We start from the raw sequence: 16667 nt of genomic DNA, 5'->3' as shown, positions 1-16667 counted from the left end.
AGATTACTCAGAGTTTTATTGTATTATAACATCTGTAGTAACTTGTTATCATAAACAGTTATTTGGATTTTGTGAAGTTGGAATATAATTTTTTCTCTATATAAGTATTATTTTTTCTTATTTTACATATTGATCCCAGTTCCCTCTCCTTCCCTCCCTCCCATGACCCCCAACCCCCCTCCCATCTCATTCCCCACCCACTCCACGGGGAAGGTGGTGCCTTCCAGGAGGGATCATCAAAGTCTGTCAAGTCAAGTCATTTAGAGTAGGGTCTAGGCCCTCCCTCCTGCCTCTAGGCTAAGAGAGTGTCCCTCCATGGGGAATGTGCTCCCAGAGTCCTTTCATGCACCAAGGAAACATCTTGGTTCCACTGTCAGAGGTCCCTTAGACTACACAGGCCTTCTAGCTGAGACCCATGTTCAGGGAGTCTGAGTCAGTACAATGCTGGTTTCCCAGCTATCAGTCTGGGGGGGGTCCATTAACTCCCCCTTGTTCAGGTCAGCTGTCTCTGTGGGTTTCTGTAGCCTGGTCTTGTCACCTTTTTCTTATCACTCCTCCCTCTCCGAAACTGAATTCCAGGAGTTTGGCTCAGTGTTTAGCTGTGGGTGTCTGCTTCTGTTTCCATCAGCTACTAGATGAGGGCTTTATGATGGCATATAAGTTAGTTATCAATCTCATTATCAGGGAAGGGCATTTAAGGTAGCCTCTCCACTGTTGCTTAGATTGTTAGTTTGGGTCATCCTTGTAGGTCTCTGGACATTTCTCTAGAGTCAGTTTTCTCTTCAAACTTATAATGGCTCCCTCTATTATGGTATCTCTCTCTTTTTTTTTTTTTTCTCTCCTCTATTTGTCCCCCGACTCAATCTTCCTGGTCCCACATGTTCTCCTCTCCTCCCCTTCCCTTTGACCTAACTCCCTCTCCACTCCATTTTGGAAATCAGTGTGGCAGTTCCTCAGGAAAATGGGAATCAGTTTACCACAGGACCCCGCAATTCCACTCTCAGGCAAATACCCAAATGACCCACATCCATGCAACAAAGACATCTGTTCAACTATGTTCATAGCAGCATTATTTGTAATAGCAAGAACCTGGAAGTAACCTAGATGCCCCTCAACTGAAGAATGGATAAAGAAGATGTGGCACATCTACACAATGGAATACTACTCAGTAGGAAAAAAAACAATGGAATCTTGAAATTCACAGGCAAATGGATGTAACTTGAAGAAACCATCCTGAATGAGATAACACAGTCACAAAAAGAAGAACATGGTATGTACTCACTCATATATGGATTTTAGACACAGAGCAAAGTGTCACCAGCCTATAGTTCACACCACCAGAGAAACTAGGATACAAGGAAGAACCTAAGAGATTCATACAAGGTCCCTCACAGAAGGAGAAAGGAACAAGATCTCCTGAGCATATTGGGAGGGATTGGCAGTGAGTGGAATATAATTTTTCAAGTACAAGTGTATATATATATGCTATGTGTGGTTTTGCTTCATATGGTTTCTATCACATGTGATCAATCTTAGGTTGAAAATATTAAATTGTAAAATTCCAGAAATGAACAAAGTATAGCATGTAAGTTATATGTAGCAGTATAAACTCTCATGCCATCCTACACTATCACATTCCAGGACGTGAATCAACCTTTTTGGATGTGTATACACTGCCTGAATGCTCACAAGGATATAACAGCCACCTTGTTTAGCAGACCAACTTTCACAGAGATTCTGGTTGGATGCCTCTTATTTTAATGGCCTCAAAATGTAATAATATATGTAGGAAAAATACTATGATACTTCTCAGCATCCATTTGGATTCTTGAAATATATCTGCTGTAAATAAAAGAAAAGGACTGTATTGATCATATAGATTATTATATATTCATGAAAAGTAACTCCCTAACCTACTTTCTAGAGAACCGGTTTCCAGTCTAAAAAGTAAAATATTTATCCAACTGTGACTCAAGATGGGGTTAGGATAAAGGCTAAATCTATTGACTATTGACTACTGCTACTATGAGGAACACAGACTACCAGAGAACACTGGATATGTAAAGGATAGAACAGGTCAGCTGTGTTAAATCAATCTAGAACCCATGTTAGATAAGATTGAAGAAATGCCATTACACAGGTGTAGTATGGTATCTACAACATGCAAAGTAAAAAAAAAAGAGATAGATTTCCCCAAGATTTTTCCATCTCATGTGGAGTTTTTTCAGCAAAGTAGACACTGACTCAACTGCTTGATCGAACATCAAGAAGGCATACGGATCTCCATCCTACCTTGTTGGCTCAGCCCTCATATTAGTCTCTAACACATTCTTTATAAAAAAAAAAATCCCCATTCTTGAGTATATCCATGTCTGGGGCTCTAATTGTGATGGACATCTGGTCAACCATTATCCTACAAGCCATGTTATTTCTAGGCCCGTGGGAGGGGTGGAAGTGGTCTTTGCACAGCTCTGATCCTTTGTGGCAGGTGTTTCTTCCGACTATGCCAATCCTCTGCCAGAAGCCCCACCAGGAATATTATAATCATGGCACCAAGACATATTCGAACCAGATTCCCTCTGGCATAGTGCTGGTGGGAAAAACCTAAACAAAGGAAGAAAGTTGAAAACAAATGCTAAAAAGGCTCATTTCTAGGCCCTGGTTGATATTTTATTATCAGATAAGATGTTCATCATCTTCCCAAAGGGTCCTTCCATCCTCACCAAGGGTCAGAACTGAGTAAACCCAACTCTCTATCCAGCAATGCTCTCATAGATCCTTTCCTAGAATCCCAGTACAATCCCTCCTCGGATACAAGCAATTCCTATTATATTGCTGGGTTATGAGAGAACATAACTGTAAGAGAGTGGTGGAGAGAGGAAATGTCCTTATTTGACTATTGGGAAATTTTCAACCTTCCCATTTAATCTTCTTGAACACTTCTTAATTCTGTATGCTAACATTCTAGTCCTCTTGATGTTTTATGCACCAGGTCCCAAGATAACAGAACTATATCTTCCATGTACAGGGAAAAGAGTCTGCTCTGAATGAAGAGATGGGGTATAAAGGAATGAATAGGACCACTTACCAATTGGAGGACTTGACCCCTCTAGAGAGGCAGTGGTGTTCATAGCCTTCTCTAAGAATGAAACAAGGGCCAAGTGTCAACAAATGGAGACAAGCATGCATTCTCATCTGCTTGTGGGGCAGAAGCGCATGACATTTAACAAGGACACAAACCACAGAGACAGGCTGCCCAGATCTGACTTTCCTGTACGTCACTTGTTATACAAAGGACCTCTGGGAAGTCTCTCAACAGCTGTGAGTTGATTTTATCATCTATCATCTGGAATTGATATTATAATGCAATAGTACAGATTAAGCCTTGATAATCTGGAAATGCAAAATGTGAAACACAACATTTGATATTTATAAGCACTGACACAATGTCACAATGAAAAAAAAAAAATCCACGCCTGATCCCTATAGGACAAAACTGGTGATTTGGGAGTAACTAGGGAGGGGAAATAGTATGAACAACACCTACCGAGTGAGACTTTAATAATTCCCCATGGGAAGTCTCACCCTCCCTGAGGAACGACTGGGTGGTGGGATGTGGGGGGAATGGGAGAACCGGAGGGAGAAAGCAGTGTGATTGATATGTAAAATAAGATTGTGTTTAATTTAAATAAAAATTAATTTTATAAAACCTACTGTATATACAGATTTTAAATAAAAATGAAATATTGTATAAAATCATCTTGTGTGTGTGTGTGTGTACATATATCTAATGTATATATGAACTATAAATGTGAGTATGGTGTGGTAGTATCCATCTTTAATCCCAGCACTTGAGAAGCAGAGGCCAATGGACGTTTGTGAATCTGGGGCCACCCTGGTCCACATAGCAACTTTGAATCCAGCTAGGATTACATAGTGGGACCCTGCCACAAAAAAAAATAAATAAAAACATAAATGGGGTCAGAAAGATAGCTTGGCTAGTTAAGCACTTTGCCTCGCATGTATCAGTGTTGAGTTTGATGCCCAGCACTACATAAACAGAGTATGATGGCACATGCCTTAATCCCAGTAAGAAGCAAGAACAGAAGTCCAAGGTCATCAGCTCCCGTATAGTAGGACTGGGGCTAGCCGAGTCTACATGAAATTCTGACTCGGAGAAAAGTGTCTATAGACTCTGCTGATAGGAAACAGAAACCCATCCTCATCACTTTTTTTTTTTTTTTTTTTTTTTTTGATCCTACAACTTAATATGAAATACATCAAGAAAGTGACTGGATCTGAGTTTGATGGCACATGCCTGTGAAGAAGATGAGGCTGGGGGATCAGGAGCTGAAGGCCAATCTGGGCTTCGAAGCAAGAACCTGTCTAGAAAAATACAAAAAGGGAAAGTTGGGAAGGAGGGAGGATAAAGGTGTGGACAGGCGGGAGGGTATGTTTACGCCAACACACTCCACCTGACTGAAAGCAGAGCGAAGGCTAGTTGTGAAAGGAAGAGGTCCCACAGGAGGAGGCGGGGGCAAGGAGTGAGGGAGGGTACTGGGCAGGGGGAGAAGCAAGAACGGTATAGGGCTGGGGATGTCACCCCTCATGCCTCTTTTCTATTGAGCTTAAATGCCTACTTACCAGTTGTAGGTATCTTGGTTGAAAGTAAGTTGGAAGGTCCCCTGGAGGGTTCTAAGGGTTACAAGCAGAAATATTATAAGGACACAGAATAAAAACAGTTCATCCCAAATGGCCTCACCCTCCTGAACCCTTCTGAGTTCTCTAAAGTTCCTTCATCGGTCACACATTGCCCAACTGCTGAGATTACTAAATTCAAACAGCCCCAAACTTAGTGCCCAGTGGCTTCAAAGAATTGAACCATTTCTCAACTGGTAAGTCGTTTCCTCTTTGGGGCTGGTGTGAATAATGCTGTCACAAGCATCCAAGTGTAAGAGCTTGTGTGAACTTAAGTGTGGCGGCTTGAATGAGAACGCCCCTTCCATGGGCTCATCGATCTGAATGTCTGTTGCCCAGCTGATGAAACTTTGGGGAAAGTTTAGCAGGTGTGGCCTCATTAGAGGAGGTTTATCAACTGGGGGGGTAGGCTTTGAGGTTTCAAAAGCCCACACCAGTCACCTCTCTCTCTCTCTCTCTCTCTCTCTCTCTCTCTCTCTCTCTCTCTCTCTCTCTCTCTCTCCGCCACATGCTTGTAGATCAAAATGCAAACGCTCGGTTACAGCTACAGAGCCATGCCTGCCTTCTGGTGCCATACTTCCCTACCATGATGGCCTCAGACTCACCCTCTGGAACTTTAAGGCTGAGTAAACTCTTTCTTCTATAGGTTACCTTGGTCATAGTGTCTTATCATGGCAACGAAAAAAAGTAATTAAGACAGTAAGTTTTCAATTTTCTTTTTAAGCCTTCAATTTTTATTAGTACCAGCCCAAGAATTTCAGAATTAGTAAGTCACGGGATAATTCTGTTCAACTTCTGAAAGACTACAAGTCTAGTTTTAAAGTCATATGCTTTATTTGACAACCCCCTCCCCAGTAATCTTTCCAACACTTGACTGGTTGGTTGGTTGGTTGGTTGGTTGGTTGGTTGGTTGGTTGGGTTGGGTTGGTTGGTTGGTTGGTGTTTGTATAAGTTATAACCATCTTAGTGGACACATGGTATGTGAATTGTATGTCAGTTTTAAATTGGTATCATAAGAGAACCAGCTATTAGCCTCTTCTTCAGGAGGTTTCTTCTGTTCTAAGTCCATTGTCTTTGCCTAAGACTGCCTATTATTTTTACCAAAATGTTTCCTGAATCCATCAAGCCTGTGAGTATGCAGAAGGCCTAGGTTGGCCCCATGCAGGCTCCCTGATGGTCCAGAGCCCATGAGCTCAGGTCAGCTGTCTCTGTAGGTTCCTCCATCATGACCTTGACCCCCTGGCTTGTACAATCCCTCCTCCCTTTCTTAAGGGGGACTATAACAGTTGTGTAGTTTGGTCTGTTTGTAAGGCTCCTAGAAGTAGGATCACAGCCCGTCTCTGTCGATTAGCCAGTTTTGGGAACCTGTTCCCCAGGCTGAATTATCTTGCCCAACCTTTATTCAGGGGGAGTCCTATTTTAACTTGATGTGCCATGCTTTGTTCAAGCCAATGGGAGGCCTGGCCCTCTCTGAATGAAGATAGAGGAAGAGGGGCATGGAGGGAGTAGAGGAGGAGAAAGAGGAAGAGGAGGGAGGGAAAATGTGGTCGATATATAAAATAAATGAAAAGTGTTAATTAAATAAAGTCAAATATTGTTAAAAGCCTGTGCGTATATACCTCTTGAGGATGGGGACTACATTTGAGGGCACCTTCATGGTAGAGCTTCATTCCCCAGTCACCAGGAACTACTGAACTCACCTATTATGGGAGCTGGCAACTCTGACTGGGAGTGGCAGTGGGTCCTGAGAAATCAGGAAAGAAGGGAAGTCGGTACCCTGTGAGTCTGTTAACTGGGAATTCTGAGTATGAAGAAGCTTCCATTTCTGACAGGTTGGAAAGCATGTTTGGCAAGTTTCCTGGTACATTCTACAGCTGCTTCCTTACCTTTGTCTTGCATGGACTACACCCTCACTTGTCATTTGTCACTTGACTGGCACTTGTCCCCAGGAATTATATGTGGAGACAAGTGTTGGAAATGCACCAGGAATCACGGGTGAGGGGCAGTGAGCAATGGGAGGGGAGGTAAATATTGAAAACAGTATGCAGTATTCTGAGTGTTAGAATAGAACAGAATATGATAGTCCTTTCTCCTTTAATTCATTTATTCATGCATTCGTCCACTCATTCATTGTTTTTGGTACTTGGGAGTGAACCTGAGCACCTTGTGCATGCTGAGTATGTGCCCTACCAGAGATACGTTCAGTTCATTATTTTAAATCATACTTATAATCTATACCAATTCTTTAATAATATATTCTATTCTATGGAAATATCAAAACTGACAGTTGAAAAATAGACTGATGATGCAACCCAGTTGGGGTAGCTTGCTTAGTGTGCACAAAGCCCCATGCCGCATCCCTAGCACCACACAAACCAGGCGTGGTGGCTCAAGCCTGTAGTCCGAGAACTCAGAAGTTCAAGGTTATCCTCCACTATGTAAGAAGTTCAAACCAGCCTGGGATACATAAGACCATGAATTGAAAAAAATAAAATTTTAAAATAAGGAGAAAAAAATAAGGTACTGTAAAACCAAAGCAAATGTAAACAACCCAATAATTCATGAACACAAAATAATTTTTTGAAAATTTCATATATAAGTTCTCTGTTTACACCATTTCTACCACCCCACACTTTTCCTTCTCCAACTCACCCCTACTCCACGTCAAATTCATGACCACTTTTTCATTATTTGTGTGTATGTGTGTGTATGTGTGTGTGTGTGTGTGTAACACATAACCTACTGAATGCATTTAGTGTTACTCATATGCACATGTATTTCAGGCTGTCCTTGTACTGAATAGCATCTCAGGTGGCTTCGTCTCCAGGGAAGACAAATTCTCCCTCTCTGAGCAGCCATAAATTCACCTATAGCTCTTCATCAAGAGGTGGGGCCTCGTGAGATTTGACACAGTTGTCATTGTCAATCAGGGCTGTCATTATGCATGTCTTGTTTAGGCAACCATATTATTGAGATTTCATGGGTCCATCTTCCGTGTCATGTCTAGAAAACATAGCATCTGTCTCATAGTCTTTGATGTGTTTATATCTCGTTTTCTTTGTGAACTAATCATTTTCATTCAGGCTGTGTTGTTTCCATAGAGTCATAGACAATGACTGCTAAAGAATAAAATCTAATAATTAGTTGTGGCTTGGAAAATCAAAGAGGAAAAGCCTTTTACTGTCGAGGTACCTATACTATTCTATTTTTACAATAAGTGTGTGATACCTCTTGACAGTCAACTTATCTGGATTAAGAGATGCCTAAGAAACTAGAAACATACCTCTAGGTGTGTCTATGAGAACACTTCCAGAAACTATTACACCAAAAAAGCATCCGACCGGATCGGTGGATTAACCCACTGGTGGATTAAAATTCTGAACATTCTATTGGGTGGTGGGAGGAGCATGGAGGGTGCAGCATGATTGTAGGAAGTGCATCACTGAGGGTCTGCCTTTGGAGAGTCCCTTCCTTTGATCATTCACCTCCGTGGCTGCCATATGTTCAATGACCTTGCTCTATCTACTATGTCTTTCTTCCTTGAAGTTCTTCTGCCTTACTGTGATCCCAGGAACACAGAAGCAGACCACCATGAATCCAAGCCTGTGAAACTGTAAACAAAAACAAATCCTTCCTCCTTGAGGTTTTTTTCCCAGGCAACCTTAGTTGCCTGGCAACAATGAGTATGGGTCTGAGGCTTTCTCGGAGGCCCTGATGAAAGGACAAAGGGAACCGAGTCCTGTGACCTTGCTCAGAACTAGTGGGACAGGGCCTCATAAGGGTCAAGGTTTCAGTATCAGGGGACTGTGTGGTCACTCTGTAATACTGCTGAGATAGCATGCTCCCTTTGTGCAGCATCACTTGATTAGCCACTTGCTGACTTCCCCCCATTGCATGAAAAAAATCTCTGCTGACTTTGTACTATTTCTCAACTGAAAACAGTATGTAAGATGTACTTCTTAGTGACTTTGCTTAACATAGGCCATAGCATGTGCAAGACTTCCCAATCCCAGACTTTCTTATCTTCTCTATCTTCAATCCTCTCTATCATCTGGTCCTCTCTCTCAGGACTTTGCCACTGAAGAATGGCCTGCTGGTCCAAATCAACTTAAAGCTGATAGACCCAGAACGTTCCCAATATATATATATATATATATATATATATATATATATATATATATACAAACAAAAGATATTTTGTTGCTAAAATGTCGTCAACATGCATTTTGTTTTATTTCATTTGATTTTTTTAAATACCACGGGCCTTTGTAACTTTTTGTTGTTGTCTTATTGGTTTTTTTTATTTTATCATGCTAAATTATGTAAGACCTTTTGTGTGTGTATGTGTGTGTATATATATGAAAACGTATATATCTGTATACATGTGTGTTTATATATATAATGTACAGATAATATGTATATTTGAACAGCTTCTCCATGCCCTTCTTCCCTCCAATGTCTCATCCCTTCTACTCGTCCCCTTGCTTCCCCTAGACTAGTGGCTCCTGATGCTGTGGCTCTTTTTGTGGCGACCCCCAACCATAAAGTTATTTTCACTGCTACCTCATGACTGTAATTTCACTACTGCCATGAATTGCAGTGCAAGTGTCTGTGTTTTATGATGGTTTCAGGTGACCCTTGTGAAAGGGTCATTCAGGCGCCAAAGGGATCATGACCCAATGGTTGAGAACTGCTGCCCTAGATAGTTTTGCTTCAGCTTTGCTGTTATGTGTCCATATGAGAGTTTATGTATCTGTATAAAATCTATGACCCACAAATGAGAGGAGATGCAATATTTGACTTTATGGCTTTAAAAAAACGTTCCCTTTTTAAGAACTCTGAGTTTCTTTATCGATCCCTCTGTTGATGGACATGTAGGTTGATTATATAACTTCACTGTTGAAAACACTGTTGCAATTAAGTGATGGTAAAGCAAGTGTCTCTATGATACACAGAGCTGAGTTATATATTTTTAGTTTGCTAAAGGCCTATATTGATTTCCATAGTGGTTGGACCGTTTTACATTCCCAGTGGCCATTGATAATGGTCCACTTTTGTTCACATTATCATCAGTATTTGTTATTTTGTTTGCTTGTTTTTATTCATGACCACCCTTCTGACTGGAGTGAGTTGGAATCTCGAATATTTTTTTTTTTAATCTGCGCTTCTCTGGCGCCAGCGATGTGGAATAGCAATAATTGACAGCTTTGTCTTATAAAGGTGAGACTTTTACAGACTTGAGACCTTCACAATGTAATAGGTAATAGGTTTGTGTTACAGTGAGGCAGCAAGAGTCTGCGGTGATTTGTTACAGCAGCTGTAGGACACTCATACCCCTCCAAAGCTGATGGGACCCACTTACCTGTAACCACAAGCACCAGGGAGTCACTTGGAGCTGACCATAGGTACGGAGATGAGCTGGAAAAACTGTAACACCTGTAGATCCCACTGTGAGTGGCAGCCACTGTGGTGATGGGGAAATCAGCCCGGTACCATCTCTCAGGATTCTTATAAGGCTCAGTATCAGCCCGGTACCACCTCTCAGGTTTCTTATGAGACTCGGTATCCCCTTCTTTGTATAGAACAAATTGATCAAAACCATTTCGGGTCCGGCACTGCAGGGTCACGTCCCCACCGGGAGGAACCACTGAACTTGGATGAGCTGAGAGGGAGGGCTTATCGTAAACACCTGGAAAGAAAGAAAACCGTGTTAAAGACAGGAACCACACTGGGGAGATGGATCCATAGGTCATCTCCTGGGCTTACTTAAGACTCTTAGAATACACAACCATCTAACTCAGGCCTACAAGCCTCTTATGCACTCACCAAGGCTCAAGAAACATAGAGGAAAAGGGAGCAGAAAAAAATAATAATAAAAGCATGGAGAAGGTTTACAAAATGCCGTCTTCAGAGCATGACACTGCTCTGCAAACATGATCTCACAGCAGATAGGTTTACCTATACAAGATCAAGCCAGTTTAATATTGGAGAGGAGAGTTGCCAGCAGTTGACAGCTGCTTAAGGAAGGAAAATCTTTTCCAGAGATAGTCCCATACCCGTGCACAGACGGGCAGCTCTGAGCAGACTTAGTTTTATTGTAAGAGGAAAATATGAAGTTGGGAAGGGATGCGTTAGGAGAAATGGCACGGAGTTGGAGGTTGGAGACAGGCAGTGGATAGGATTATATTTCGTTGTTTGCAGGCATGAAATTCTCCAAGAAAAAAATTTTGGGAATCGCATGAAAATGTTATTTGCCTTTCGATTAGTGACTGCCCTGGAGACATCACCCTATATTTAGTAAGCAAGACCACTTGTCCCATTCCAACTCTAGCACCAGGGAATCCAGGCAGCCCGAAGCCAAAAGACCAACAACACTCTATCCCCCCCCCCCCCCCCCGCTCTGTTACCTGTGGCGATTAACTCCAGCTGGTCGCTTGCAGGAGACCAGTGGCTCCCCATCTGATAGGAACAGCGGTAGCGTCCAGCATTACTTGTTTTCATGGTCGGGATGAAGAGGAAATCTTGATCTTCATACTCCTCGGATTTCAGTTTCTCCAGGCGATATAGATCCACGGCCGGAGGCCCCTGGCACCGAAGAGTGACTGGCTGCTCCAAGGGCACCAGGGAACTGGGCTGAGCCCTGAGTGAAGGCTTAGGGAATGGGCCTTGGGAGGGAATCACAGCCTCTAGGTTAGCTCCAATGAAAACCGGTCCCTTTGGAGTCCTGGCACGCCCTCCGATTTCTCCCTAGCTGAACCCTCAGGAGGCTTGGGGATACTAGAGAGATGTACTCACCACTCCGAGCTAGGATCACTTGCAGTACACACAGCCCTGAGGGAAAGAACCAGAGGCTAGAGACTCCCTTGAGCGACCACCTACACACACACATTAGTTTGCGTAACAATTATATTACATTTGTGTTGGTTTTAATTATCTTCATTTGCATTGATTTATGCAACCCAGGCCGACCTCAGAGTTGCTCCGGAACAGAAGTTGACCTGGAATTTACAATTCCACCGCCTCCACCTGGTGAGTGTTGGGATTGCACGCATACACACATCACCACACCTGGTTTTATGTGATACTGGGGACAGAACCCAGGGCTTCACCGATGCTAGGCAAGTCACTCAACTGACCTACATACCCAGACCATAATTGTTTTACTTATTTCAGGAGACACTGCTGCACATCATTCAAATGGAAAAGGCCAACTCTCAAAACCAAATAAATCCAAGCCCGGAGAGGGATGGTGAGTGTGAAGTCCCAACAGGGAGCTACTAGCTTGTGATAGCTACTAGAGGAGAGAGTTCATTTTCTTTAAGGGTGTTCCCCCTGCTGTGACTTGGCCATCATCCAGTGGAAGATCACATACCCAAGAATATAGGGGCAGCGCAAATTACTTGACAGGTTTAAAATTTAAACACACACACACACACACACACACACAAAGTTGTGAAAAAAGTGAAAAGTAGTGGATTATGGGGGAACTGGATGTGACCTAAATATATCACACAAAATTCTCAAATAACTCATTTTTTTTTTTTTTTTGAAAGCTGAGGAAATACTGCATGGTGTCATGTGAAATGTCCAAAAAAAGGCAAAGCCATAGTTTCAGGATGCAGAAAACAGGCCAGTGCTCATGCGGGATGATAGGAATACGACCATGGGGAGGTGGGCCTGCTTAATTGATGGGGGATGTCCTTCTGTGTGCTATGAATATACGTTTCTCTTATTGGTTGATGAGCAAAGTTGTGTAGGCCAATAGACAGGCAGGATTTAGCCAGGCAGCAAATCCAAACAGGGACATAGAAAGGTAGTAGTAGGTGAGTCAGGGAGAGCCAGACATCACCAATAAGTCAAGACCAAGTGGAGACGCATAGATTAATAGAAATGGGTTAATAATCCAAAGAGAGCTAGCCAGTAAGAAGCCTGAGCCATCGACCAAACAGTTTATAATTAATGTAAGTCTCTTCGAGTTTCCTTGGGACTAAACAACTGCAGGATGGGGCAGGACAGAAATTTCCGCCTACACTTAATACGTGTCTAATTTCTTTGGGGGTGGAAAGAATGTCATGGAAGACGAAAGAAATTCTGCCTGTACCATATCGTCAAGGAACTAAACGTCGCTAATGATTTTTAATGGATGACTTAGAATGCAAGGCATATACAATCTTAGCAAGAAAAAAAATTGCATCTCTTCCCTCATATGTGACCTTAAGTCAGTAATATATGTTGATGTGTAAACATACATATACATATATATATAAACATATGTGTGGCCTTGTTGGAGTAGGTGTGGCCTTGTTGGAGGAAGTGCGTCGCTGTAGTGGGCTGTGGGATCTCAGATGCTCAAACCACAACCAATTTGGTATTCTCTCTCCACTGCCTGAGGATCCAGATGTAGAACTCGTAGCTCCTTCTCCAGCACCATGTCTGCCTGCACACCACTATGCTTCCAGCCATGACGATAATGGGTTAAACCTCTGAAGTGTGGGCTGCCCCAATTAAATGTTTTCATTTATAGGGCTTTCCATGGTTATGGTGTCGCTTCACAACAATGAAACCCTAACCTAAGACAAGAGCATAAAAATAGATTTGATAGTGAAAGTATAAAATATACTGTGAAGTTCCACAGCTTCTGCTCTGAATGTCTACTTATAAAAAGCTGCAACCCCCAAACACACAGAGAGAGAGAGAGAGAGAGAGAGAGAGAGAGAGAGAGAGAGAGAAATTAACCATTTAGTTGAATAGTCTTTGGGTCTTTAAGTATTTCAGTGGGGGGTGTAACTTTTTATAAAAAAATTTTAAATGGTTTGTTTTTTATTAGAATAATTTTTCATACAGGATATTTTTATCATGTTTGCCCTCCCCCAGCTCCTCCAAAATACTCCTCACCTCCCTATCTACTCAACTTCATGTTCTTTCTTTTCTTCCAAAAAAAAGTCAAACAAACAAACAAAAAGCAATTAGACAAAAATAATGCCAAAACAAAAATAAAAAAAAAGTTTATTTGGTGTTGGCCAACCACTCAAGAGCATTGACCTGCCCTGGAGTATGGAGTGTGTATGGAGTGTGATAAACCCAGTAACACTCCACTGGAGAAAACTGGATTTCCCTTTGCCGGTGTGTTTCAATTGTAAATAGCCTTTTGGCTAGGGGTGGGACTCTGTCCGGCTTAAATCTGTCAAGTCTTGTTTGTCTGCCACATTCCCTCTGTGTGTGGCTTGTTCGTTGTTAATAACAACATATCTTATGGTTGAGAGGAAGGCTTTTATTGTAGATGTGAAGCCCAAGCCATATGGAAGCATCCGGAGCAGGGAGGGTAAGTAGTAGACTAAATGAACTGGGCCATGGGCAAAGTGGGGGGTAAAAGAGGTGGACCAAGAGAGAGGGCATGGAAGAGGGGGAGTCAAGAGAACACCAAGAGATGCGGGGATGAAACAGAGGATTATAGAGGGATGCGAAGCTGCAGAGGGGGAGTTAAATAAGCTGAAGATGGTTAGGGTAGATGGCAGGGTGAGAAGAGCCAAGAGGCCTTGTATGAACTCTGTAACAGGTATTTTAGTGCTGAGAGATGACTACACATAATATTTTATTCTGGAAACTTTTTAATGTTCTCGTCATTTTAAAAATTAGAATATATGCGGTCCTCTTGTGAGAATCCTAACAGTGAGATCAGGGGTGCTCTCTCTCTCTCTCTCTGACTCTGTAGCCTGTTTTGGGGACCTTTTTCTCCTACCAGATTGCCTTATCCAGCCTTAATAGGAGAGGAGGTGCCCACTCTCACTGTAACTTGATATACCATGGCTGGCTGATATCCATGGCCATCCACCCACATCTGAAGAGGAACAGGGAGGAGGAGTGGGGGGGGGGGAAACTGGGGGAGGAAGAGGGGAGGGAAACTGTGGTTGGGTGCAAAAACAAAAAATAAACAAAAAAATGAAATGCATGTTAATTAGCTTGAGCTAGCTGTTCCATGCGCAGACACTTATCAAAGCATCGTCTTCTTCCACTATAAGTATATTTACCTTTTTATGACAGTGAGAAAACCCATACATGTCCCTCCTCCCACCTACAAAAAGGAAGAAGATAAGCATTTTTAAAGTGTGGAGATTCTAGATAAACTAAATCGTGAGTAAGATTGTGGCATGAGTGGGAAGAAAAAAGGACCCACCGTGGGGTAGAGAACAGCCCAGAAACAGAGCCGCGTGAATGATATTTAAATTTTTGTAACACATAAAAATTATTTTTACAAACAGAACAAACAATCCAATTACTCTTCCATGCTGGAAAAATAGCTGTAGAGATAGCGGCAAAACTCCTTGGTTTCTATTTGAATCCCTGCTACGCGTTAAGGTACTTAACCTCTCCAGGTTTTCATTAATTTACCTATAAAGCGAAGCCAATTACGGTCCCTGCCTCATTCAGCTATGGGGCAGTAAATGAGTTATAAATGTTTTAAAACAAAGAGGGGAGGAGCCACAGACTAATTAATGTCTAACCTATAATAAGTGTTACATGCGTGTGCTAAAGAGTGAGTGGCAGGTTGCTTGTATTCAGAGGATGCCTCTTATCCCCAGTAGTGCAACAGTCCCCTGCCTGCTCTTCCTCTTTAGGCCATGGAATTCTTCTGATAAAATAAGGAAACAACGGCGAGAGTACCAGCCTAGTGAAGAGGGGACAAGAGGAACACCTGCTCCGCCGAGTATCATTTGGCAAAGATTCTCATGTGCTCTGCCATCAAAGCACATACAGGCAGACTAGGTTTGAGAACTCATCCAAACGCTATCAAACCCACCTGGGAACAAGGGCGAGATGAAGAGGGAAAGGGGAAAGCAAGAAAGAAGGGAGAGAAGGAGGGAGACGCAAAGGAAGAAAGAAGACAAGGTGTTGCAAATGTTTAAAAGGCAAGATGAAGAAAGATATGTAGAGGAGGGAGGAAAGGAGGGCCAGTGAGTGATTCCATAAGTCAGAATGCTTGCCACAAAAATTGACGACCTTGGTTTGGTTCCCCAAGACTCAACATGTGCAAGAAATAAGATGCCCTCTGATCTCCATGGTGTAGAGTCACGTGTGTCTATGTACACACACACACACACACACACACTGAACAAACATAAGTAAATGATTAATGTTTTAAGTGGAGAGAGAGAAGGAGAGGAAAGAAAGCCGCCCCTGGTGTTCCTGGTATAGAGGGCGGAAGTGTGGCCAACCCCAGAACACCTGTTCAAGCGTCCTGGCCAAGCAAAGCAAACCAAAACAATGAAACCAATTGTATCATCTCTTCTCTGTTTCTCCTTCCAACAAATGGAACCTCACAGACTCCCATTCTTGTTCCACTGACAAGACATTTTTCGATCCTTTGTACGCAGAGACTGTTTCAAAGTACTTCCCAGGTCAACCCTTAGGACTCACCAAGACAAAAGAAAGCATGTAGGGCTGGAGACATGGTTCCACAGCCCGGTCCTGAGTTGTGTGGCCAAGCAGGGAAGTTGTAGATGCCTGGAACAAAGGCACAGGATGTGATGAGGGTGAAGAATTCCCTCCTCCATGACTCTACAAGCCCCAGCTTTCCTAAATGGGAGTCATCAAGACAGGGACATCTCCCCAGTGGGATGACTTGCACACAAGCTCCTGAACTCATCACTTATCTCCTCTCACCAGCTGTAGGTCGGCCATCTGTCCGAGCGCAGGAACACGACCTATGTCCTAGACTCCCACAAAATTCTTTGCAGTCACAGGGGAAATGTTGGTTCAGACTTCATACGTCTGACTTCATACTGTCAGGTTCAAATGACAATCCAATTCCCCAAACTCCAAAGGACTGGGGATATGTCCAGAAATTACTCCCTTGACCCAACTCAAGCTGGGCCAAGGATTCTGGTGGCTAGATAGAAGCCAGCATTCCTCAGGAACTCCTGAGACAGTTCCAGTCTTCCAAAAGGAGTCGTCGCCCTTACCTGGCAGAC

At 42.7% G+C, this 16667-nt stretch overlaps 1 protein-coding gene across 1 annotated transcript; it reads right to left on the bottom strand.

Annotated features, from left to right (window-relative positions):
- Positions 1 to 914: 914 nt before the first annotated feature.
- Positions 915 to 16377, bottom strand: LOC127238506 (platelet glycoprotein VI). The gene is made up of 7 exons (XM_051207123.1): positions 16360 to 16377; positions 16114 to 16200; positions 11106 to 11445; positions 10061 to 10387; positions 4645 to 4695; positions 3089 to 3139; positions 915 to 2604 (listed from the first exon to the last, which is right to left on the bottom strand). Exons 1-7 carry the CDS (start codon positions 16375 to 16377, stop codon positions 2432 to 2434), a joined length of 1047 nt encoding a protein of 348 aa, XP_051063080.1. The 3' UTR covers positions 915 to 2431.
- Positions 16378 to 16667: the final 290 nt, after the last annotated feature.

Source organism: Phodopus roborovskii, unplaced genomic scaffold (assembly GCF_943737965.1).
Source record: "Phodopus roborovskii unplaced genomic scaffold, PHOROB, whole genome shotgun sequence".
NCBI lineage: Eukaryota > Metazoa > Chordata > Mammalia > Rodentia > Cricetidae > Phodopus > Phodopus roborovskii.
The sequence above is the reverse complement of the archived record's forward strand: the minus strand, read 5'-3'. Positions and strand labels throughout refer to the sequence as shown.

Bases quoted from the DNA above. Each gene is read 5' to 3' on its own strand.
- LOC127238506 (XM_051207123.1), bottom strand. The intron at 10,388-11,105 runs GTAACAGAGCGG...CTTTCTTTCCAG, and splicing joins GCTGGAGTTAATCGCCACAG to GTGTTTACGATAAGCCCTCC. The intron at 2,605-3,088 runs GTAAGTGGTCCT...TCCTTTGTTTAG, and splicing joins GGGGTCAAGTCCTCCAATTG to GTTTTTCCCACCAGCACTAT.